At 42.1% G+C, this 25,026-nt stretch overlaps 3 protein-coding genes and 1 pseudogene across 3 annotated transcripts; all 4 read right to left on the bottom strand.

The window, feature by feature from the left end:
• Positions 1–2,392: 2,392 nt before the first annotated feature.
• LOC115457413 (olfactory receptor 1019-like) lies at positions 2,393–3,334 on the bottom strand. The gene has a single exon (XM_030186830.1). The coding sequence runs from the start codon at positions 3,332–3,334 to the stop codon at positions 2,393–2,395; it is 942 nt and encodes a 313-aa protein (XP_030042690.1).
• Positions 3,335–9,191: 5,857 nt separating this feature from the next.
• Positions 9,192–10,252, bottom strand: LOC115457412 (annotated as a pseudogene).
• A 4,509-nt stretch (positions 10,253–14,761) lies between these two features.
• Positions 14,762–15,688, bottom strand: LOC115458435 (olfactory receptor 5V1-like). Its single transcript, XM_030188402.1, has one exon. It carries the CDS (start codon positions 15,686–15,688, stop codon positions 14,762–14,764), a length of 927 nt encoding a protein of 308 aa, XP_030044262.1.
• A 4,937-nt stretch (positions 15,689–20,625) lies between these two features.
• Positions 20,626–21,552, bottom strand: LOC115458431 (olfactory receptor 1009-like). Its single transcript, XM_030188397.1, has one exon. It carries the CDS (start codon positions 21,550–21,552, stop codon positions 20,626–20,628), a length of 927 nt encoding a protein of 308 aa, XP_030044257.1.
• Positions 21,553–25,026: the final 3,474 nt, after the last annotated feature.

Genomic DNA, 25,026 nt, shown 5'->3' with positions numbered 1-25,026 from the left:
TGCTCTTCTGTAAATGGCGCTCAAAGTTAGGCGCTGTTTAAAGAATAGCGCTAAACGCCGGGATGTGTGACTGCTTTCAGAGCACCAGTATTTACACTAACTGAACCCTGGTGTAAATCTTTGATCCCCCTTATTCTGTAACAACATGCAGAAATTGCGGGAACACCCCCTGATGTGCCCTCTTTCTGGAACTATGCATAACATTTTCGCACTGATCCAGGTGCGTAAATTTGCACACGTACATTACATAAGGTATGATGTGATACTTCGTTTGTATACCTGACCTTGATTTGTCCTTGCCATTTTCAGGGCACAGACTGTAGAAGTCTGCCCGGCACTGATTTTGCTTCTGAATTACTGGTGTTGCCATCTAATCACTGCTTCCATGGTTCCATGGTCTACTATACAGGATTCCTTTGTGTTTATCCAACACATTTTAAAATTAATTTTCATCTCCACCACCTCCTGCTGGAGGGCATTCCAAGTATCTACCATCCTCTCTGTGAAAAAGTTCTTCCTGACATTATTCCTGAGTCAGCCCCCTGTAACCTTAATTCATGTCCTCTAGTTTTAGCACCTTCCCATCTCTGGAAAAGGTTTGTTCATAGATTAGTACCTTTCAAATATTTGAATGTATCAACTTTTCCTCCAAGGTATACATCTTCAGGTCATCAACTCTCTCCTCATATGTCTTGTGGTGCAAACCCCATAAATGTGGATTACTTAAAAAGATTCAGATGATGTTTAAAAAATGCTTCCTGTGGTGTTTAAATATTGGTCCAACTGTATGAATATTTTAACAGCCATTCATTCATTGAGTTATGATTTTGGCGCTCATAGTGACATAAAATATACAGAAAAATTGGTACATAATGATATCAGGCCCTAAAGCAATAGAACATATTTATAATTATAAATCACACAACTCAGTTAATTCCCTCTCAAGAATACAGAAACTCAGCTCTCAAGAGAAGCTCAAACAAAGAAAATCATTTTAGAAGCTTTTGGAGACGTAGTTGTTTATCAGACAGGATTAGGAGGTCATCTCGGCATTCAGGATGAAAATAAAGGCACACCTTAGTGCTCTGAACAATGTACAAGATGGTATAAAATGGGACGTACAATACGGTGAAAATGACAGAGGCAGATGGCATTTCATAGACTAACTAATTTATTGAGCATTGAGCTTTCGAGGATCAGCTTCCTTGTCATCAGGTGCATGAACTGTAATTCATAATACAGTGTAGGATAATGTAGTACAATAGAACAGAGTTGAGATAATATTATTAACTGATTCTTATTATATATCTGTACTTTTCCATAGTATTCCAGATGTGAAGAGAGGAAGAGACAAAACCTAACACATTACTGACAAGGCAGGTGTTCAGCGGCCTTTGTAGGACAGGCTCCCACAATGCGGTATTGGAGCGTCTAAATGGAGGGGGCCCAGTTGTAGACTTTCTCCCTTACAACTAGAGTTATGCTCATGCATGTTATTAGTACCTAGGTCCCGTTGCATAATAAAATAACTAATGCTAATGGTATTAGCATGCACTGGAAACATAGAAACAAACAAAATGATGACAGTTAAAGACCATCTAGTCTGTTCATCCACAACATCTACTGATCTGTACTATCCCTTCCTCTCCCTCAGAGATCCTATGTGCATGCCTCAAGCTTTCATAAATTTCAGCCTATAGCAGTAACCTAAGGAAATGCATCTTAGTGGAAAGAGTGATGAATTCATGGAAGGACCTATGGTGGAGGTGGTGGAGATGAAGACAGTATCTGAATTCAAGAAAGCTTGGGACAAGTACATAGGCTCAGGAGTGATATAAGAAAATATGGGAAGGGTGGTGGATGTGTGGAGGTGGTGGAGATGAGGACAGTATCTGAAATATAGAAACCGAGAAAAATGAGACAGATAAAGACTATGTGGCTTATCCAGTCTGCCTACCCATGCCATCTACTATCCCTTCCTGTCTCTTAGAATTCAGATACAGTCTTCATCTCCACCACCTCCACGTAGGTCATTCAATGAATTCACCATCATGTCCACGAAGAGTTATTTCCTTAGGTTTCTCCTGAGCCTGTCTCACATTCATCCTATGCCCCTTCATTCCAGAGCTTCCTTTCAATCGAAGATGCTCATCTCCCTTTCATTTATACCACAGCAGTATTTAAACATCTCTATATAGGAAAATTTAGCTTGTAAGCCTACACAAAGTTAAATTACTGTAGTACAGTCATTAGGAAAGGGGACGTATGATAAATATAAAGATACATAGCATTTTTATTATTAAACAGATAATAAACTGACTTCCACAGGTCTTTAGAATGATCAAAGAATATCTATTCACACCCAGAAACTGCAGATAATGTTATTTTAACCTTAGGAAAATAATTTTCTATTGAAATTGAAAACTGCTCTCAAGGCTCCTTGAACCTCTTTGTTTTTCAGGCTGTAAATCACAGGGTTAAACATAGGGATTAAAATGTTATATAACAAAGCAAAGAGCTTGTTTTGCTCCAGTGACTGCATGGAGGTGGGTCTGATATACAAACACATTATAGTCCCGTAGAAGAGAATAACGACCGTGAGGTGGGAGGAGCAGGTGGAGAAGGCTTTGCGTCTACCCTGCGCAGAACGGATCTTCAGGATGGCAGAGATGATGTAGGCGTAGGATGCCAGGGTTAACAGAAAGCAGGGCAAGTCTACAATTGCGCCCAAAATGTAAGTCATGCAATCAATTACATAGGTGTTGGTGCAGGAAAGTTTTAGCAGTGCCGAGGGGTCACAGAAGAAATGGTTAATCTCATTACATCCACAATAAGAGAGCCGGGAGAGCAGGATAGTGTGTGTCACTGGGTCCAGAAACCCAAAGATCCAGGTCCCCACTGCAATCAGTATACAGACTCTTGGATTCATAATCAAAGTGTAGTGAAGGGGGTGACATATGGCCACGTAGCGGTCATAAGCCATGACAGTCAGCAGAAGAAATTCTACACATACTGAAAACATGAAAAAATATGTCTGTGTGAAACACCCAACTGCAGAAATCCTCTGACTCTTGTTCAAGAAGATATTGAGCAGTTTGGGGAGAGTTACTGAGGTGTAGGAAATATCGAGGAAGGACAAGTTAGAGAGGAAAAAGTACATAGGGGTGTGCAGACGAGGGTCCAGGCATGTCACGGTTATAATAGTCAGATTCCCCAACAGGACAATAAGGTACATCACTAAGAACAGAAGGAAAAGAGGGATTTGTAGGTATGGGATATTAGGAATACCAATAATGATGAATTCTCTTGCTGTGGTGACATTTTCCCCTTCCATTGGATTCTGGCTGGAGGAGAGATTGAGGAAAAGACCCAACTTTATTCAGAGAATGAGTTGAGTATCTTGCAATGAGCTGTAGGAATGAAAAACATGTTCTCACTGAGAAATACTTGAATATCCTTCTGATTGAGATCAATACGAAACAAACCCAGACAAGTGTTAGATAGCAGAGCTCTGCCGAATATCAAACGTTAACAATGGGAGGTAAAATTAACTCTGCATAAATGTTGAATTTCAGTCTCTAGACTGAAGAAGGTTGAACACAAAATGATCTTTCTCTGAAACTAACAAAGAACCTACAAATGTCTCTCACCCAACATGCTTTCAGGTGCACCTTCTGTTTTTCTTATTTTGGGATTGTTTTCATTATAATATATTCCACTAAATCCAGTCCTGAATGGGGCTGTTGAAATTTCCCCAGAATTCAAATGATTCCTCTCAGGATTAAACTCAAAAGGAAATGGGCAGTCCTAACATTGCTTGGCTCCCGTCCAGTCCCAGAACTCAGCCCCCTACATGTGCAGTAGGCTGAGTCCATATCTCTTTGGTGTCCCCGGCTGCCTCATGGCACACAGCATGGACATTGCACCTGCTTACCCATTACTCCAAAGCCTCCTGCTCTCTCTAAGCTCAGCTTAAGCTCTGGCTTTAGCTTCTCAGCAGACGCCTCTCTCTCCACTTCAAAGCTCATATCTTTACCTTCTTAGAGACACCTAAGCCAACTTAACCTTTTGCTCCCTGTTCTCTCTATCCATCACACACCATCTCCCCTCAGCAAAACAGTCTCTTAAGTATCTTACCCCTGTGTCAGTGCTGTCTTCCATATCACTGTACGCTCTTTGCTAAGAGTCCAGGACACATTTACTGCCTCAGCTCTTTCACCATTTTCCACGGTCTTTGTATAACAATATCCTGATCGCTTTCTCTCTCTCTCTCTTGTGCCCAGCACAGCAGAGATTTATTGAGCTTCAGACAGGTAATACATGGTATCCTTAGAGTTCTTACCTTCAGGATAAGAGATGGGAGTGTGTGGTAATCATCAGACATCAGAGGTACTTTATCCTCCCTGCAGGTCTCTCTAGGAAAGGACCTCTGAGGCAATGCAAAGGATCAAGCAGAAGGGCAAAGATATGAGCTAACTTAGTGATACTAGTTTCGTCAGCAAGAGTAATGGACATATTTTAACCAAAAGCATAGAACAAACTCACTAAACCTCCTGCGTCTTCTGAAATATCACGTTTTGTGCAGGTCAGTGGTCTTGTCACGGAGCCCACGTAAAGTGTGTCCCACCCTATTATGCCCTGATGCCGTTAAGACAAATCATGGAATGGGTTTCTAAATGGCAACATGTACTGGGCACTGCTGTGTGTCAGACACACACGCACAGGAGCTGGAAAAACTTCCAAGAGCTGTTCTCCACATGCTGTTTCCAAAGTTACCACTGTGTATCTGGCCTGGAAGGGAGAGGGTCTGAAGGGATAGAATGAAACATACAGAACATTCTATTGATTTGGGAATAATAATAAAATAAAGTGTGATAATATATCTAACCATTAGATGGCACTGTCAACAGACTTGAAAGAATGCATTTTATAGTTTCACCACTAGGAGCCCATACACAGACCAACCACTAGTAAACTACATACTTCAGTCACTAGGTGTCACTGCACATAGCAACCGGGTTCAGTTGCCTACTGTTACCATAGAGACCAAACATTAAGAAAACTATCTAGTTTAGTCACTAGGCTTCTCTGTAAAACGTGCAACAGCGAAAGTGAGATACCCTTCTGAATCACAGGGATAGAGGGGTGTGTGTGTGTGTGTGGGTGCATAGTGAGGTAAGCATGCAGAGTTTGCATTATGGAATTATTTCTGTGTGCACGCTTTGGTATCTATCAGCCTGTGTAGGGAGTGTGTTTGTAGGTTTGGGTGTCTATGCATATCACATGGCTTTGTATGTTTATCTATGTGTGTTTTTTTTTTGTTTGCACTCTTGTGTGTTTGCATGTATTTATATGTAGGTCTGTTTTTTGGGCATGAATATCTGTATATGTATGTCTTTACATTTTTCATACCCTGCCGGTCTTACCAATTCGTAGTGGCTTGTGAGGATACATCTGTGTTGGCTCTGTGCAGCTGCGATAGGAGAGGATCAGTTTGAAATGAACATTCCCGAAATGACTATGTTTCAAAGTTTCCACGTTGCAGGTACAGAATGACATCTATAGAAATGTATTGGAACACTTTTTTTTTTTGGTGTGGGGGGTGAGGTGCTATTTTCTGGAACTCCCCATCTGGTCCATTTTGGAACTTGGTATGTTTTTTCACAGGAGCGATACACCCCCCTAATGACCCCCCTTCCTCCCACTGTGCCACAGCCACCACAGAGGAGACAATGCATGGGGGGGTTCACCCCCATTTCCCATTCACCCTGTATGCCTTAAATGCTCTCACAGCCTTCAGGACGACCTTCTGTCTTCACTAGTTTTTCCTCCATGCCAAAGTTCGTCCCATTCTATTAAATTCCCCGAGTTAATTTGCTCCCAGACTGTGAGAAAATTATGCATAAGGAGTCAAGGATGCCTGGGGGGGGGGGGGGGGGTGGAAAGGAAAAAAAAGGAATTCTGGATCAAATTATGGGTAGAAATGATGAGCATCAGTTGTTGTGTTATACTTAACTTCTTTAACCAGTGTGAGCAGAGAATCCATGACTTATGTAAGAAATGTAGACTTAATCCAGTAGTTCATGGCGTGGAGGAATAGAAATCAGAACTGGTTTTCTATTGCAAGTGCTAATCCTGACACTGAAGCTGAAGAAAGTCAAAATGCACAGGGCAAAGGAGAATAAAGGTAAAAACATGAAAGGAAGCAGCTATCAGGCCTGCAGGCACTTTTCACATGCAAACCCACAAGCTTTCTTTTTCAGATTTGCTGTGGGTAGACTACAAAGCAGTCTTAGGGCCTCTTTTAACCCAGAATTTTACCCGTGCTAAGCCCAGATTCAAAACAGCACTTTCTTAGGACAAACAGTACAATCTCAATTATCCGATGTAAACGGGACTGAGCTCTAGTCAGATAAGTGAAACGTTGGATCATAAGGAAAACAATGGTAACCCCTTAAAAATGCCCGTAAAACAGACTTTGTGCATAAGGAACAGGCATAGGGTGTCTGTATTTAAAATATTGTTTATTAACATAAGTACATAAGTACATAAGTAGTGCCATACTGGGAAAGACCAAAGGTCCATCTAGCCCAGCATCCTGTCACCGACAGTGGCCAATCCAGGTCAAGGGCACCTGGCACGCTCCCCAAACGTAAAAACATTCCAGACAAGTTATACCTAAAAATGAGGAATTTTTCCAGTCCATTTAATAGCGGTCTATGGACTTGTCCTTTAGGAATCTATCTAACCCCTTTTAAACTCCGTCAAGCTAACCGCCCGTACCACGTTCTCCGGCAATGAATTCCAGAGTCTAATTACACGTTGGGTGAAGAAAAATTTTCTCCAATTCGTTTTAAATTTACCACACTGTAGCTTCAACTCATGCCCTCTAGTCCTAGTATTTTTGGATAGCGTGAACAGTCGCTTCACATCCACCCGATCCATTCCACTCATTATTTTATACACTTCTATCATATCTCCCCTCAGCCGTCTCTTCTCCAAGCTGAAAAGCCCTAGCCTTCTCAGCCTCTCTTCATAGGAAAGTCGTCCCATCCCCACTATCATTTTCGTCGCCCTTCGCTGTACCTTTTCCAATTCTACTATATCTTTTTTGAGATACGGAGACCAGTACTGAACACAATACTCCAGGTGCGGTCGCACCATGGAGCGATACAACGGCATTATAACATCCGCACACCTGGACTCCATACCCTTCTTAATAACACCCAACATTCTATTCGCTTTCCTAGCCGCAGCAGCACACTGAGCAGAAGGTTTCAGCGTATCATCGACGACGACACCCAGATCCCTTTCTTGATCCGTAACTCCTAACGCGGAACCTTGCAAGACGTAGCTATAATTCGGGTTCCTCTTACCCACATGCATCACTTTGCACTTGTCAACATTGAACTTCATCTGCCACTTGCACGCCCATTCTCCCAGTCTCGCAAGGTCCTCCTGTAATCGTTCACATTCCTCCTGCGACTTGACGACCCTGAATAATTTTGTGTCATCGGCGAATTTAATTACCTCACTAGTTATTCCCATCTCTAGGTCATTTATAAATACATTAAAAAGCAACGGACCCAGCACAGACCCCTGCGGGACCCCACTAACTACCCTCCTCCACTGAGAATACTGGCCACGCAATCCTACTCTCTGCTTCCTATCTTTCAACCAGTTCTTAATCCATAATAATACCCTACCTCCGATTCCATGACTCTGCAATTTCTTCAGGAGTCTTTCGTGCGGCACTTTGTCAAACGCCTTCTGAAAATCCAGATATACAATATCAACCGGCTCCCCATTGTCCACATGTTTGCTTACCCCCTCAAAAAAATGCATTAGATTGGTGAGGCAAGACTTCCCTTCACTAAATCCGTGCTGACTTTGTCTCATCAGTCCATGTTTTTGTATATCCAGCAACAGATCAAACATGGTTTCCTTGTAGCGTGTGACGCCAGAGAGCTGAAAGAGAACCTGCGCACTTCTTAATGGTAATGCGATGACATCACTAGGGGGGAGGGGTTGTCAGATATACCGGATGGTCAGATGGTCGAGACTGTCCTGGATCCCCAAACCTTTTTTCAGGTCACGCGCTAATGTTTGCTATTAGGAGGCATAAGTACTTCCTGCATTAACTCTGCGTTTGCCAGTTAGCTGGCAAACACTTCCCCACCCTTACCACGCCCCAGACAAATGATGGGAAAGTACCACAAAACACTTTAACATGGTCACGTGGATTAACTGCTAGTAAAGTGCTTAATGCACCTTATTAAAAGAGTAAAGCTGCCCACTGGATCCAGATTCACAGGGCATGCTGGGATTTGTAGTCTTGCTCTTCATAGGAAATAGAATAGAACTACAAGTCCCTGCATGCAATGGGGGTAAACCCAGGACTGGATCAAACCTGTCCTGCAAATCTGGATCCAGTTGGCAGCCTTATAATACAGGCCCATAGACTTTACCCCTCTTTTTTTGTATGGAACACAACATGTGCAATGTATAGGATGCACAGGTAACATAAGTTCTTTATTTTCATTTTCCTGTACTATTTGCAAGGTGTTTTTTTTTCATTTGGGTTTTTTTTTTTTTTGCTATATCTTCATTTACTAAATTGACCCACAAAGTTTATAAACACAACTCATGATGAACTACCCAAAACCCCTCGGATCATAATCTGTACCCACTAAGAGCATCACCCAACTCTCTCCTGACTCCCATCCCCCCCCAACCAGGATTAGGCAATGCATCTTCCCCATCCCCTACCAAAGAGGGAGCCCAAACCCCCTGGAACTTACCAGGGATGTCAGTGGTACATTAGGGGCAGGAACAATCCTCAATCCCACCCAGCCCCAACGCCCTGAAGCAAAGGTAGGTATGACCCCTGGACTGGATTACTAGGAGCCGGAGTCATATCAGCACTTAATCGGTCAACTGCCCCATAACGCTCCCAAAATAGCTGGTTTGCAGTTTGGCGCCAACCGGTTATCTTCAGCGGTACGAACCACTAACCCTAACTGCTGAAAAGGCGATTTAACTGGCCAGGTGATGTTTCTGGCAGTTAAATCATGTTGAATATTGACCCATACGATTTTAGCATGAGGTGGATATTGTAAATGTCAAATATTACATCTTGATTTTTATCTGAACTCCTTACTGTCGTCTTTGTAATTAACATGTGCCCCTGATCAATATACAAAACAGGAATATTTAATTGCAGACATTATCTTCAGAATAAGAAATATACTTATTAACAACATGACAGCAATACAACACCCAATCAGTTTCACTTCATCCCTATCCCAGACACCAAACAGGAACATTTATTTTCTGTTAAAATTTTTCTTAAGGCAGTTTTCACCTCTTTGTTTTTCAAGCTATAAATGACAGGATTGAGCACAGGAATTAAGACATTATATAGCAGAGCTAAGAGTTTGTTTTGCTCCAGTGACTGCAGGGATGTCGGTCTGATATACAAAGACATCATAGTCCCATAGAAGAGAATGACGACTGTCAGGTGGGAGGAGCAGGTGGAGAAGGCTTTGCGTCTTCCTTCCGTGGAACGGATCCTCAGGATGGTGGAGATAATATAGACGTAAGAAGTGAGAGTTGTAATGAAAAAAGGCAGACCTACAAACACAACCATGATTAATGTCACAATTTCAATGGCAGAAGTACTGGTACAGGATAATTTTAGCAGTGCTGAGAGATCGCAGAAGAAATGGTTAATTTCATTGGACCCACAATAAGATAATCGTAATAGAAAGACAGTGTGGGTCACTGGTAGAAAAATTCCAAAGACCCAGGACCCGACTGCCATCAATACACAGAGTCTCAAATTCATAATCAAAATATAGCTCAGAGGGTAACATATCGCAACGTAACGGTCATAAGCCATAACTGAAATAAGAACAAATTCTGTAGTTGTTAAAAACATAAAAAAATACACCTGTATAAAACAATGATTTACAGAAATCCTCTGCCTCTTCTTCAGGAAGATGTCCAGCAGTTTAGGGAGGGTGACTGAGGTGTAAGAGATGTCGATGAAGGACAAGTTACAGAGGAAAAAGTACATAGGGGTCTGCAGACGAGGGTCCAGGCACGTCACGGTTATTATAGTGAGGTTCCCCATCAGGACGATCAAGTACATCAGTAAAAACAGAAGGAAAAAGAGAATTTGCAGCTCTGGAAATTCAGGAAACCCCAGAATGATGAATTCTGTCAGTGTGGTAATATTTTTTTCTTCCATTGGATTCTGGAAGAAGAAGAGACCTCGTACAGTGAATATATTATGGGAAATCTTTCAAAGGGCGGCTGCTGCATATCGTAAGCTGATAATTTTTCTGTTTCTCTTTATTTCTAACATTCAGCAGGACTATCCTTGTAGATCTGACAACTGAATACCTTGCTGGTCAACTTAAGAACCTAACTTTGTTCAACTTTAAACTACGGCCCCAACCCAAAACGCCCCAGGACATCAACTGGTCCATGTAAAAAGTTATGTATTTGTTAACCCAGCATCATTTTTTTTAACGAAACTCCTGAAGATCACATCAGCATTATTGAATATCAACCTGATAGTTCATGATCCCTTATTCTGGTAGAAAATATGTAAATCTGAAATCTAAGACCATGTTAGTGCCACAAGCTACGTCTGTTGTTTGTGAAGGTGCAGCAGGGCAGAGACTGAATAGGGCAGATGCCCCAATATTCAGACGGAAGCAGGAAATGCGGTTAGCTACCAACGCCAGCTCCGACCCTGGATATCTGGCACTGAATACTGAGTTTCAGGTTTGGCGGCTGCAACTAATTGCTCTCTTAACTGCTCAACTTAGCCACTTAATCACTGAATAGTCGGCTGCGTCTTGTGGCTAGCTGTTCAGTAGCGATAACTTGCTATCTTGCGTTGAATATTAGCGCTATTTAACTGGCCAGGGGCCATTCCCAGCTGGTTATCAGGCCTGTGATTTATTCATTCATTTCAGTATTTATACTTCGCTTAGAACTAAGTGGTTTACAGTTTCATTTTACAGGTACTGGTCTGTCCCTAGTGGGCTCATAATCTAAGTGGTACATTGTACTACTGTTGTACCTGGGGTAATTGAGGGTTAAGCCACTTGCCCAGGGTCACATGGAGCTGCAGAGTGAATTAAACCTGGTTGCCCAGAATCTCAACCCATGGCTGCTCAGGCAGCAGCAGGAATCAAATCCAGTTCCTGAGGTTCACAAACCATCATTTTCTATTTTTTTTAATAGGTTATGAAGACCTACTACATTGGAATATAGCTGGGCAGCTGCTGTGGCTGAATTGGTGACTGAATTATTCAGGGTTTCTGGCTAGAAATGTGAAGAGAAGGACACTGGATAAGATCTGCTATATGCATTCCCCAGTTTTCCCATCTTCTGGCTCCATGTCTGGCTTATCTGCTCTGAGGCACAGGAAATCTTAACATGTTTACTCTCCATATAAGAATAAGTTTCCAGACACTTCAAAGTACACAAATGATAGGAGATACAAATTTTACTCACCCCCTCTACAGTACAAAATAACCATACAAAATCTGCCAATAATTCTTATGATAAACCTTTAATACACTCATAAGAACATAAAATGCAAGATATACGATGCTGGGTCAGATTGATGATCTACTGAGCTCAGCATCCTTACTCTGAGAGTGGGCAGTCTGGGTCTCCTGAATTACCTGTCAAATCCCGAAATACAAAAGTCTGGTCCATGTGCCTCATTCCAGAAGTAGGACATGGACACATCTCAGACTGTCTGGCTAAATAAAATTTCAAAGTCCTGTCCTCTAGAAACGTATCCAAAACGTTTTAAAACTCTGTGACAGATGGTGAGGGCAGAGCAGAAGTCAAACATTATTGCAAGTGAAGTCATTCTCTCTAAAGCATCTCACCATCCACTCTCAAAAGCTCCTCTATTCCTGAAATTAAAGTTCTAGAAAGAAGCATCAGATGCAACGTCCTTACCTGCAGGGTAATGGCAGGAACTGATCTGAGGATCCTCAGTATTTACAGCTATTTATCCTCACCGCACACAGCTCTGGAAGGATTCCAGAAGACGAAAAGCAACACTTGAGGTAGGTTCGTTTTCTCCTTTGTGGTTAGCTAACCACAAAGGAAAAAAAAGAACCTTCCTCATGAGTTTGGTTAGAGTATGGGACACCCTTTGAGTGTAAGTTTTTCATTCATTTCTATAGGTATCACTGGAAGAAGTAATGCAGAATTAATAATAATAACAATTATACAGCATGTGATAAACTGAGTTTAATTTTCAGCAGGACATTTTGAAAAAAATTGGAACCTCTAATACCACCAAATATACAAGTCTCAATTATGGGGTCGATAATCACTACGGTTTAACCAGGCAGGAGGTGGCCGTTCCCTGATAATGAGTGATACATGGGGGGCTTTTTTACTGAACTGCGGTAAAATCTGCAGGTACTGTACTAAGGGGTAAGTTTTTCAAGGCATGTTAGCATTTTTAATGCGCCTTCAAAGTTAAAATGCGTTCAACGCTAACGTGCCAATACATTCCTATAGGCGCAATAGTGTATAACGTTTGTCAACCATTAATGTGCGTTAAAATTGCTAGCATGTCTATAGCATTCCTTTATAAACCCAAGTCTTAATGCGGGACTTCACTGTGTGATAGTTGCAAATGTAACACAGCAACCAGTAGGGACATTCCCAACATTTGTCTTTACAGGTCCCGCATTAATGTTCCATTCATGCGCACTACTCTGGAGCAGTGGATGTGCCTACCTTGGTTGCCACCAGGGATGGAGCACCCCCCCCTCCGTAAAGCAAGGGGTGGGCTGAGCAGTCGCTCAGCTGCAGGCTGTGCCGGGCCCCTGCCCAGGAACAGAGTTGACTATCGCACGACTGCTCAGTGCAACCCTTACTGCTTGGAACTAAGGTGGACCGCCCCCAGCACCCCACCCTTGGTATGCTAGAGCTCTGGAGTTAGCATGGAAGCACTTCGCACCTCCTACTGAGAAGGCAGTAAGTGATCCCGCGTTAACAGCCCATTAGTCAGTTCGTGTGCAGTATTTGCAGCTCGCTAACCACAAACCACCTTCCACGCCCATTCTCTGCCCATGAAACCCCCGCACACAAAATGCTATTATCACCCCCGAACTGCGAAATATTGCCAAGCCCCTTAATGCAATAAACAGCGTATTATGTGTTTAAAGTGGTTTAGCAAATGGGCTCTTAACAGAGTCATGTCACCAATTATCAGCTGATCTTCACACCAACATCTGGCGAGTTCTAAAGTGGTCTGGTGCAGAGCCAGGAGTGACCTGGTACCAGCGATGCTCAGTGGATAAAGTTAGGACAGTTAAAAGGCCAACGCAGTCTCAGAGGATCCTGAAAAGTGTGTCATTCTTATATTATGATGCAAAGCTCACAGTGTGACTTCAGGATAATTTATTTTACATGAAATGGGTGTAGGGGAAAGGAAAAACATAATGCTGGGTTTGCATACAGGTTAGAGTGGGAGGCCCGCAGAAATGGTTAAATGCATTTAAATGTGGTCATTATGCAGCCCGCAGCTAACAGCCTGTTGTGATGCTTTTGAACTTTGACCCCAAAGAAGGAGCTGATCTGAGAGCTGTTGGCCAGGCTTTGCAGGGACACAACAGGTCTACATTTTGGCTATATGAGTGGACAGCATTGTGCAGAAATTGGGAGCTGTGATTGTAATGCAGATTAATTTATTCTTGGGCAGCACTGAAGATAAGAGAATATTTCTTTTTTTATTAAGATAGTACAGCAGATACACATCACAGGCTACGAGCCAGATTAATGAAGAAAAGTTTAATATCACATGGCTGAATTTTCCAAAGCAACTTAGTGGTCACAGTACAATGACCTCACATAACGCGATAATTTTCTAAGGGAAACAGACTCAGGAAAAGTAAACCTACACATCTGCCACGTTTCCCATCCTCACCCCAGGATCACCTCCCCAGCGTTCACGTGTACGTTTAAGCACATTTTCAGAAGTCCAGTTCTGCACATTTATACATCGAAATTCCTTTGAAAACGAACAACCGATGTTAACTGCAAAAGTCTTTCTGAACATCAACACCATTGTGTAGAAAAGTGGACAGGCGTTAAGAAATTCAATTATGATGATGAAACTGTATATGTTATAAAATCCTATTATTTAAAAATTTCTGCTCCCGTACATGGAGGCAAATACTACAAATCTCAAAGATTATACCCGAGACTCATCACTCTTTATTTGAATTTCCGACAATCCTTTCTCATTTTTGGTAAATCACGCGTGCCCTCGATCATTATACAAAACTGAAATACAGAATTCCCAACATTAAGGTTATTCTATTGTACCTAGGTAGATGTGCTGATGATTGGGAGTTACACATCAATAAGGAAGCGACTAAGCAGTATAGAGCGACATGGAAGGGGGGGTGTATACAAGGACGAAGCATGGTCGGACTATGGGTGTGTGTTATCAGTTATGCCTGTCACTTTTTGCATAGAGTCGCTCCATTTATACCAGGTCAATTGCAAGTGTAAATAGGTCACGTCTAAACTTAACATGTTTGCATGGAAACACCTAATATTCTGTAATCGTATATTCACGATCAACACTCAGCATTAATCTGCTTTGATTCAACTTTAGAAAAAAGTACATATATTTTGAAAGCACAAGGGCTGTACAGCAGCCAACGTATTCGTCTTCATCTCAAGCCCACTTACCGTACAGGGTTTATTTTCCATTTAAAACTTTTCTTAAGGCAGTTTTCACCTCTTTGTTTTTCAAGCTATAAATGACAGGGTTGAGCACAGGAATTAAAACATTATATAACAGAGCAAAGAGTTTGTTTTGCTCCAGTGACTGCAGGGATGTCGGTCTGATATACAAAGACATCATAGTCCCATAGAAGAGAATGACGACTGTCAGGTGGGAGGAGCAGGTGGAGAAGGCTTTGCGTCTTCCTTCCGTGGAACGGATCCTCAGGATGGTGGAAATGATGTAGACGTAAGAAGTGAGAGTTGTAACGAAAAAGGGCAGACCTACAAACACAACCGTGATTAATGTCAGAATTTCAATGGCAGAAGTACTGGTACAGGATAATTTTAGCAGTGCTGAGAGATCGCAGAAGAAATGGTTAATTTCATTGGACCCACAATAAGATAATCGTGATAGAAAGACAGTGAGTGTCACTGGTAGAAAAATTCCAAAGACCCAGGACCCGACTGCCATCAATACACAGAGTCTCAAATTCATAATCAAAATATAGCTCAGAGGGTAACATATCGCAATGTAACGGTCATAAGCCATGACTGAAATAAGAACAAATTCTGTACCTGCTAAAAACATAAAAAAATACGCCTGTATAAAACAATGATTTAAAGAAATCCTCTGCCTCTTCTTCAGGAAGATGTCCAGCAGTTTAGGGAGGGTGACTGAGGTGTAAGAGATGTCGATGAAGGACAAGTTACAGAGGAAAACGTACATGGGGGTCTGCAGACGAGGGTCCAGGCACGTCACGGTTATTATAGTGAAGTTCCCCATCAGGACGATCAAGTACATCAGTAAAAACAGAAGGAATAAGAGAATTTGCAGCTCTGGAAATTCAGGAAACCCCAGAATGATGAATTCTGTCAGTGTGGTAATATTTTTTTCTTCCATTGGATTCTGGAAGAAGAAGAGACCTCGTACAGTGAATATATTATGGGAAATCTTTCAAAAGGCCGCTTTTGCATATCGTAAGCTGATAAATTATCTGTTTCTCTTTATCTCTAACATTCAGCAGGACTATCCTTGTAGAACTGACCACTGAATACCTCACTGCTCAACTTAAGAACCTAACTTTGTTCAACTTTAAACTACGGCCCCATCCCAAAACGCCCCAGGACATCAACTGGTCCATGTAAAAAGTTAAGCATTTGCCAGCCCAGCATCATTTTTTTAAAGAAGCACCTGATGATCACATCAGTATTATTGAATATCAACCTGATAGTTAATGATCCATTATTCTGGTAGAAAATATGTAAGTCTGAAATCTAAGACCATGTTAGTGCCACAAGCTACGTCTGTTGTTCGTGAAGGTGCAGCAGGGCAGAGACTGAATAGGGCAGATGCCCCAATATTAAGCCGGGGGCAGGAAATGCGGTTAACTACCAACGCCAGCTCCGACCCTGGATATCTGGCATTGAATACTGAGTTTCAGTTTTAGAGGCTGCAAATAATTTCTCTCTTAACCGCTCGACTTAGCCAGTTAATCACTGAATATTTGTGCTTTAGTCAGCTGCGTCTTGTGGCTAGCTGTTCAGTAGAGATAACTGGCTATCTTGCGCTGAATATTAGCGCTATTTAACTGGCCAGGGGCCATTCCCAGCTGGTTAAATAACACTGATTATCGAGCCTGTGATTTATTCATTCATTTCAATATTTATATATCACTTAGATTATGAGCCCACTAGGGACAGACCAGTACATTGTAAGTGGTACATTGTACTATTGTTGTACCTGGGGCAATTGAGGGTTAAGCCACTTGCCCAGGGTCACATGGAGCTGCAGAGTGAATTAAACCTGGTTGCCCAGAATCTCAACCCATGGCTGCTCAGGCAGCAGCAGGAATCGAATCCAGTTCCTGAGGTTCACAACCCATCATTTTCAATTTTTTTTATAGGTTATCAGGACCTACTACATTGGATATAGCTGGGCAGCTGCTGTGGCTGAATTGGTGACTGAATTATTCAGGGTTTGTGGCTAGAAATGTGAAGAGAAGGACACTGGATAAGATCTGCTATATGCATTTCCCAGTTTCCCCTCTTCAGGCTCCATGTCTGGCTTATCTGCTCTGAGGCACAGGAAATCTTAACATGTTTACTCTCCATATAAGAATAAGTTTCCAGACACTTCAAAGTACACAAATGATAGGAGATACAAATTTCACTCACCCCCTCTACAGTACAAAATAACCTAACAAAATCTGCCAATAATTCTTATGATAAACCTTTAATACACTCATAAGAACATAAAATGCAAGATATACGATGCTGGGTCAGATCGATGATCTACTGAGCTCAGCATCCTTACTCTGACAGTGGGCAGTCTGGGTCTCCTGAATTACCTGTCAAATCCCGAAATACAAAAGTCTGGTCCATGTGCCTCATTCTAGAAGTGGGACATGGAGACATCTCAGACTGTCTGGCTAAATAAAATTTCAAGGTCCTGCCCTCTAGAAACGTATCCAAAACTTTTAAAAACTCTGACTTGACTTGCCATGATGTTTGAGTTCTGCTCTGCCCTCACCATCTGTCAAATTCTCTCTAAAGCTTCTCACCATCCAGGCTGAAAAGCTCCTCTATTCCTGAGATTAAAGTTCTAGAAAGAAGCATCAGACGCAGCGTCCTTACCTGCAGGGTAATGGCAGGAACTGATCTGAGGATCCTCAGTATTTACAGCTATTTATCCTCACCACACACAGCTCTGGAAGGATTCCAGAAGACGAAAAGCAACACTTGAGGTAGGTTCATTTTCTCCTTTGTGGTTACAAAGGAAAAAAAAAAGAACCTTCCTCATGAGTTTGGTTAGAGTATGGGACATCCTTTGAGTGTAAGTTTTTCATTCATCTCTACAGGTATCACTGGAAGAGGTAATGCAGAATTAATAATAATAACAATGATACAGCATGCGATAAACTGAGTTTAATTTTCAGCAGGACATTTGGGAAAAATTTGGAACATCTAATACCACCAAATATTCAAGTCTCAATTATGGTGTCGATAATCACTATGGTTTAACCAGGCAAGAGGTAGCCGTTCCCTGATAATGAGTGATACATGGGGGGCTTTTTTACTGAACTGCGGTAAAATTTGCAGGTACTGTACTAAGGGGTAAGTTTTTCAAGGTGTGTTAGCATTTTTAATGCGCCTTCAAAGTTAAAATGCGTTAAACGCTAACGTGCCAATACATTCCTATGGGTGCAATAGTGTATAACATGTGTCAACCCTTGATGTGCGTTAAAAACGCTAGCGTGTCTATAGCATTCCTTTATAAACCAAGGTCTTAATGTGGGACTTCACTGTGTGATAGTTGCAAATGTAACACAGCAACCAGTAGGGACTTTCCCAACATTTGTCTTTACAGGTCCCGCATTAATGTTCCATTCATGCGCACTACTCTGGAGCAGTGGATGTACCTACTTTGGTTGCCACCAGGGATGGAGCACCCCCCCCCCCCTCCATAAAGCAAGGGGTTCTCTGAGCTGTCACTCGGCTGCAGGCTGTGCCGGGCCCCTGCCCAGGAACAGGAAGTTGATGGGGGGGGGGGGGGAGGGGATTTCCTGAGACTTCCTGAGCCGGTACTTCAAGCTTCAAAACTAAGGTAAAAGCCCACCTATTTGATGCTGATTTTAAGATGGCCAGAGATGAACTCCTAACCCTTGTTCACTTGTTCAGAATCCTTATTTTATCATCCTCACTTTAATATTGCCTTATCTCTTGTTTGTCCTGTTTGTCTGTCTGTTCTAATTAGATTGTAAGCTCTGTCAAGCAGGGACTGTCTCTTCATGTTCAAGTGTACAGCGCTGCGTACGTCTAGTAGCGCTATAGAAATGATAAGTAGTAGTCTTTGGGATTCCGGAATCTTGCTATTATTTGGGTTCCGGAATCTTGCTCTTTGGGATTCCGGAATCTTGAAACTCTTTGGGATTCCAGAATCTTGCTACTCTTTGTCCTTATTCCTTATTATCCTGTTTGTCTGTCCTAATTAGATTGTAAGCTCTGTCGAGCAGGGACTGTCTCTTCATGTTCAAGTGTACAGCGCTGCGCACGTCTAGTAGCGCTATAGAAATGATAAGTAGTAATAGTATTCTTCAAACAGCAACAGAAGGGACATCGATCCAACGTAAATCCCCACATCCAACAACACAGCTCAACCAATGATCGTACTGGACAATATACAATCTTCATTCTAGTCATCCTTCATGGTGCCTGACACACACCTACCTCATTTGACTACAATACAACCTTGTATTTGTTATCAACCGACTGGCGAACGCCTTTACGGTACTATGTAAGCCACATTGAGCCTGCAAATAGGTGGGAAAATGTGGGGTACAAATGTAACAAATAAATTACTACTATTTATTTATTTATTTTGTCTTTGAGATTCCGGAATCTTGCTACTTTCTTGGATTCTGCACAGAATCTTGTTACTCTTTGGGATTCTGGAATCTTGCTACCCTTTGTCCTTATCCCTTATTTGCCTTGTTTGTCTGTCCTAATTAGATTGTAAGCTCTGTCGAGCAGGGACTGTCTCTTCATGTTCAAGTGTTCAGTGCTGCGTACGTCTAGTAGCACTTTAGAAATGATAAGTAATAGTAGTAGTAGACCAACAGAGTTGACTATCGCACGACTGCTCAGTGCATCCCCTTGCTGCCTGGAACTAAGGCGGACCGCCCCCACCACCCCACCCTTGGTACGCTAGAGCTCTGAAGTTAGCATGGAAGCACTTCGCACCTCCTACTGAGAAGGCAGTAAGTGGTCCCGCGTTAACAGCCCATTAGTCAGTTCGTGTGCAGTATTTGCAGCTCGCTAACCACAAACCACCTTCCATGCCCATTCTCTGCCCATGAAACCCCCTCACACAAAATGCTATTATCACCCACGAACTGCGAAATACTGCCAAGATCCTTAATGCTAGCAGTTAGTGTGCAACAAACCATGTATTATGTGTTTAAAGTGGTTTAGCAAATGGGATCTTAACAGAGTCATGTCACCAATTATCAGCTGATCTTCACACCACTGTCTGGCTAGTGCTAAAGTGGTCTGGTGCAGAGCCAGGAGTAACCTGGTTCCTGGCACCAGCGATACTCAGTGGATAAAGTTAGGACAGTTAAAAGGCCATAAGTCCTGCTATCTGAAAAGTGTCTCATTCTTATATTATGATGCAAAGCTCAGAGTGTGACTTTAGGATAATTTATTTTACATGAAATGGCTATAGGGGAAAGGGAAAACATAGCTACGGGCTGCATAATGACCACATTTAAATGTGAGAGAATGTTAGTGGTTTGAGTGTGATAAACTTGCATGACTATGAGTTAGCAAGAGAAAAATACGAGGATCAAATTTATATGTATTATTAATGGAATAAAGGTATTTTTTGCATTTCCAACGGTTGTTAATATGTGATTGTTTACTTAAGCCCGACCAATTATTGAGTGTGTCACTTCTTGCATAGAGACGCTCCTATTTACACTTGCAATTGACATGCTATAAATGGTCGTGCCCATGCAAACATGCTAATATTATGTAATGATATCTTAACGATCAACACTCAACATTAACCTGCTTTGATTCAACTTTAGAAAAAAAGTACATATATTTTTATGTGTTTCAACATTTTTTATTGAACGCAGCTCAATCAAGTTACACAATTTGCCAGAAAATACATAACAGTATAATATAAACCCTATTCAGTAACATCTCAATAGTCTACATATTCCCACCTCAGAAACATGTCCAAACCCAATAAAAGTACATCTATTTTTAAAGCACAAGGGCTGTACAGCAGCCAACCTATTCGTCTTCATCTCAAGCCCAGTTATCGTACGGGGTTTATTTTCCATTTAAAACTTTTCTTAAGGCAGATTTCACCTCTTTGTTTTTCAAGCTATAAATGACCGGATTGAGCATTGGAATTAAGACATTATATAGCAGAGCTAAGAACTTATTTTGCTCTAATGACTGCAGTGACATTGGTCTGATATACAAAGAGATCATAGTCCCATAGAAGAGAATGACGACCGTGAGGTGGGAGGAGCAGGTGGAGAAGGCTTTGCGTCTTCCTTCCGTGGAACGGATCCTCAGGATGGTAGAGATGATGTAGACGTAAGATGTCAGAGTTATAATGAAAAAGGGCACTCCTTCAAACATAATGACGATTAATGTCAGAATTTCAATGGCAGAAGTACTAGTACAGGATAATTTTAGCAGTGCTGAGAGATCGCAGAAGAAATGGTTAATTTCATTGGACCCACAATAAGATAATCGTGAAAGAAAGACAGTGTGGGTCACTGGTAGAAAAATTCCAAAGACCCAGGACCCGACTGCCATCAATACACAGAGTCTCAAATTCATAATCAAAATATAGCTCAGAGGGTAACATATGGCAACGTAACGGTCATAAGCCATGACTGAAATAAGAACAAATTCTGTACCTGCTAAGAACATAAAAAAATATGCCTGTATAAAACAATGATTTAAAGAAATCCTCTGTCTCTGCTTCAGGAAGATGTCCAGCAGTTTAGGGAGGGTGACTGAGGTGTAAGAGATGTCGATGAAGGATAAGTTACAGAGGAAAAAGTACATGGGGGTGTGGAGACGAGGGTCCAGGCACGTCACGGTTATTATAGTGAGGTTCCCCATCAGGACGATCAGGTACATCAGTAAAAACAGAAGGAAAAAGAAAATTTGCAGCTCTGGAAATTCAGGAAACCCCAGAATGATGAATTCTGTCAGTGTGGTAATATTTTTTTCTTCCATTGGATTCTGGAAGAAGAAGAAGAGACCTCGTACAGTGAATATATTATGGGAAATCTTTCAAAGGGCGGCTGCTGCATATCGTAAGCTGATAATTCATCTGTTTCTCTTTATTTCTAACATTCAGCAGGACTATCCTTGTAGATCTGACAACTGAATACCTCGCTGCTCAACTTAAGAACCTAACTTACTTGTTCAACTTTAAACTACGGCCCCATCCCAAAACGCCCCAGGACATCAACTGCACCTGAAGATCACATCAGTATTATTGAATATCAACCTGATAGATTTCAGACTTACATATTTTCTACCAGAATAAGAGATCATGATCTAAGACCATGCTAGTGCCACAAGCTACGTCTGTTGTTTGTGAAGGTGCAGCAGGGCAGAGACTGAATAGGGCAGATGCCCCAATATTCAGACGGAAGCAGGAAATGCGGTTAGCTACCAACGCCAGCTCTGACCCTGGATATCTGGCACTGAATACTGAGTTTCAGTTTTGGCGGCTGCAACTAATTGCTCTCTTAACTGCTCAACTTAGCCAGTTAATCACTGAATATTTGTGCTTTAGTCGGCTGCGTCTTGTGGCTAGCTGTTCAGTAGCGATAACTGGCTATCTTGCGCTGAATATTAGTGCTATTTAACTGGCCAGGGGCCATTCCCAGCTGGTTATCAGGCCTGTGATTTATTCATTCATTTCAGTATTTATACATCGCTTAGAACTAAGTGGTTTACAGTTTCATTTTACAGGTACTGGTCTGTCCCTAGTGGGGTTATAATCTAAGTGGTACATTGTACTACTGTTGTACCTGGGGTAATTGGGGGTTAAGCCACTTGCCCAGGGTCACATGGAACTGCAGAGTGAATTAAACCTGGTTGCCCAGAATCTCAACCCACGGATGCTCAGGCAGCAGCAGGAATCAAATCCAGTTTCTCAGGTTCACAATCCATCATTTTCAATTTTTTTTTATAGGTTATCAGGACCTACTACATTGGATATAGCTGGGCAGCTGCTGTGGCTGAATTGGTGACTGAATTATTCAGGGTTTGTGGCTAGAAATGTGAAGAGAAGGACACTGGATAAGATCTGCTATATGCATTTCCCAGTTTTCTCCTATTCTGGCTCCATGTCTGGCTTATCTGCTCTGAGGCACAGGAAATCTTAACATGTTTACTCTCCACTAAAAATAAGTTTCCAGACACTTCAAAGTACACAAATGCTAGGAGATACAAATTTCACTCACCCCCACTACGTACAAAATAACCTAACAAAATCTGGCAATAATTCTTATCATAAACCTTTAATGCACTCATAAGAACATAAAATGCAAGATATACGATGCTGGGTCAGATCGATGATCTACTGAGCTCAGCATCCTTACTCTGACAGTGGGCAGTCTGGGTCTCCTGAATTACCAATCAAATCCCGAAATACAAAAGTCTGGTCCATGTGCCTCATTCTAGAAGTGGGACATGGACACATCTCAGACTGTCTGGCTAAATAAAATTTCAAGGTCCTGCCCTTTAGAAGCGTATCCAAAACTTTTTAAAACTCTGTGACAGATGGCGAGGGCAAAGCAGAACTCATACATCATTGCAAGTCAAGTCATTCTCTCAAAAGCTCCTCTATTCCTGAGATTAAAGTTCTAGAAAGAAGCATCAGACGCAGCCATCCTTACCTGCAGGGAAATGGCAGGAACTGATCTGAGGATCCTCAGTATTTACAGCTATTTATCCTCACCGCACACAGCTCTGGAAGGATTCCAGAAGACGAAAAGCAACACTTGAGGTAGGTTCATTTTTTCCTTTGTGGTTACAAAGGAAAAAAAAGAACCTTCTTCAAGAGTTTGGTCAGAGTATGGGACACTTGAGGCAGGTTCAAAATGAACCTTCATCATGAGTTTGGTCAGAGTATGGGACACTTGAGGCAGGTTCAAAATGAACCTTTCCTTATGAGTTTGGTCAGAGTATGGGACACTTGAGAGAGGTTCAAAATGAACCTTCCTCAAGAGTTTGGTCAGAGTATGGGACACTTGAGGCAGGTTCAAAATGAACCTTCCTCATGAGTTTGGCCAGAGTATGGGACACTTGAGGCAGGTTCAAAATGAACCTTCCTCATGAGTTTAGTCAGAGTATGGGACACTTGAGGTAGGTTCAAAATGAACCTTTCCTTATGAGTTTGGTCAGAGTATGGGACACTTGAGAGAGGTTCAAAATGAACCTTCCTCAAGAGTTTGCTCAGAGTATGGGACACCCTTTGAGTGTAAGGTTTTCATTCATTTCTACACTGGAAGAGGTAAATGCAGTGCAAAAGAGTAGCAGAATTAATAATAATAACAATGACATACCATGGGATAAACTGAGTTTAATCTTCAGCAGGACATTTGGGAAAAGCTTGGAACATCTAATACCACCAGATATACAAGTCTCAATTATGGGGTCGATAATCATAATGGTTTAACCAGTCAGGAGGTGGCCGTTTCCTGATATTGAGTGATACATGGGGCTTTTTTTTACTGAACTCCTGTAAAATTAGCAGGTACTACACGAAGGGGTAAGTTTTTTCAAGGTGTGTTAGCATTTTTAATGTGCCTTCAAAGTTAAGATGCGTTCAACGCTAACGTGCCAATACATTCCTATAGGCGCAATAGTTTGTCAACCATTAATGTGCTTTAAAAACGTTAGCATGTCTATAGCATGCCTTTATAAACCCAGGTCTTTACTGTGTGATAGTTGCAAATGTAACACAGCAACCAGTACATAAGCACATATGCACTGCCATGCTGGGAAAATACCAGAGGTCCATCAAGCCCAGCACTCTGACTCCGACAGCGGCCATTCCCAACATTTGTCTTTACAGGTCCCGCATTAATGTTCCATTCATGTGCACTACTCTGGAGCAATGGAAGTACCTACCTTGGTTGCCACCAGGGACGGAGCTCTCCCCCCTCCGTAAAGCAAGGGGTGAGCTGAGCAGTCGCTCGGCTGCAGGCTGTGCCGGGCCCTTGCTCAGGAACAGGAAGTTGATGGGGGGAGGGGACCAAAAGAGTTGACTATCGCACGACTGCTCAGTGCATCCCCCTTGCTGCCTGGAAGTAAGGCGGACCGCCCTCACTACCCCACCCTTGGTACGCTAGAGTTCTGGAGTTAGCCTGGAACCACTTCGCACCTCCTATTGAGAAGGTAGTAAGTGGGTCCCATCTTAACAGCCCATTAGTCAGTTCGTATGTAGTATTTGCAGTTCGCTAACCACAAACCACCTTCCACGCCCATTCTCTGCCCATGAAACCCCCTCACACAAAATGCTATTATCACCCACGAACTGCGAAATACCGCCAAGCCCTTAATGCTAGCAGTTAGTGTGCAACAAGCCGTGTATTATGTGTTTAAAGCGGTTTAGCAAATGGGATCTTAACCGAGTCATGTCACCAATTATTAGCTGATCTTCACACCACTGTCTGGCAGGTTCTAAAGTGG

Source organism: Microcaecilia unicolor, chromosome 14, assembly GCF_901765095.1.
Source record: "Microcaecilia unicolor chromosome 14, aMicUni1.1, whole genome shotgun sequence".
NCBI classification, from domain to species: domain Eukaryota; kingdom Metazoa; phylum Chordata; class Amphibia; order Gymnophiona; family Siphonopidae; genus Microcaecilia; species Microcaecilia unicolor.
The sequence above is the reverse complement of the archived record's forward strand: the minus strand, read 5'-3'. Positions and strand labels throughout refer to the sequence as shown.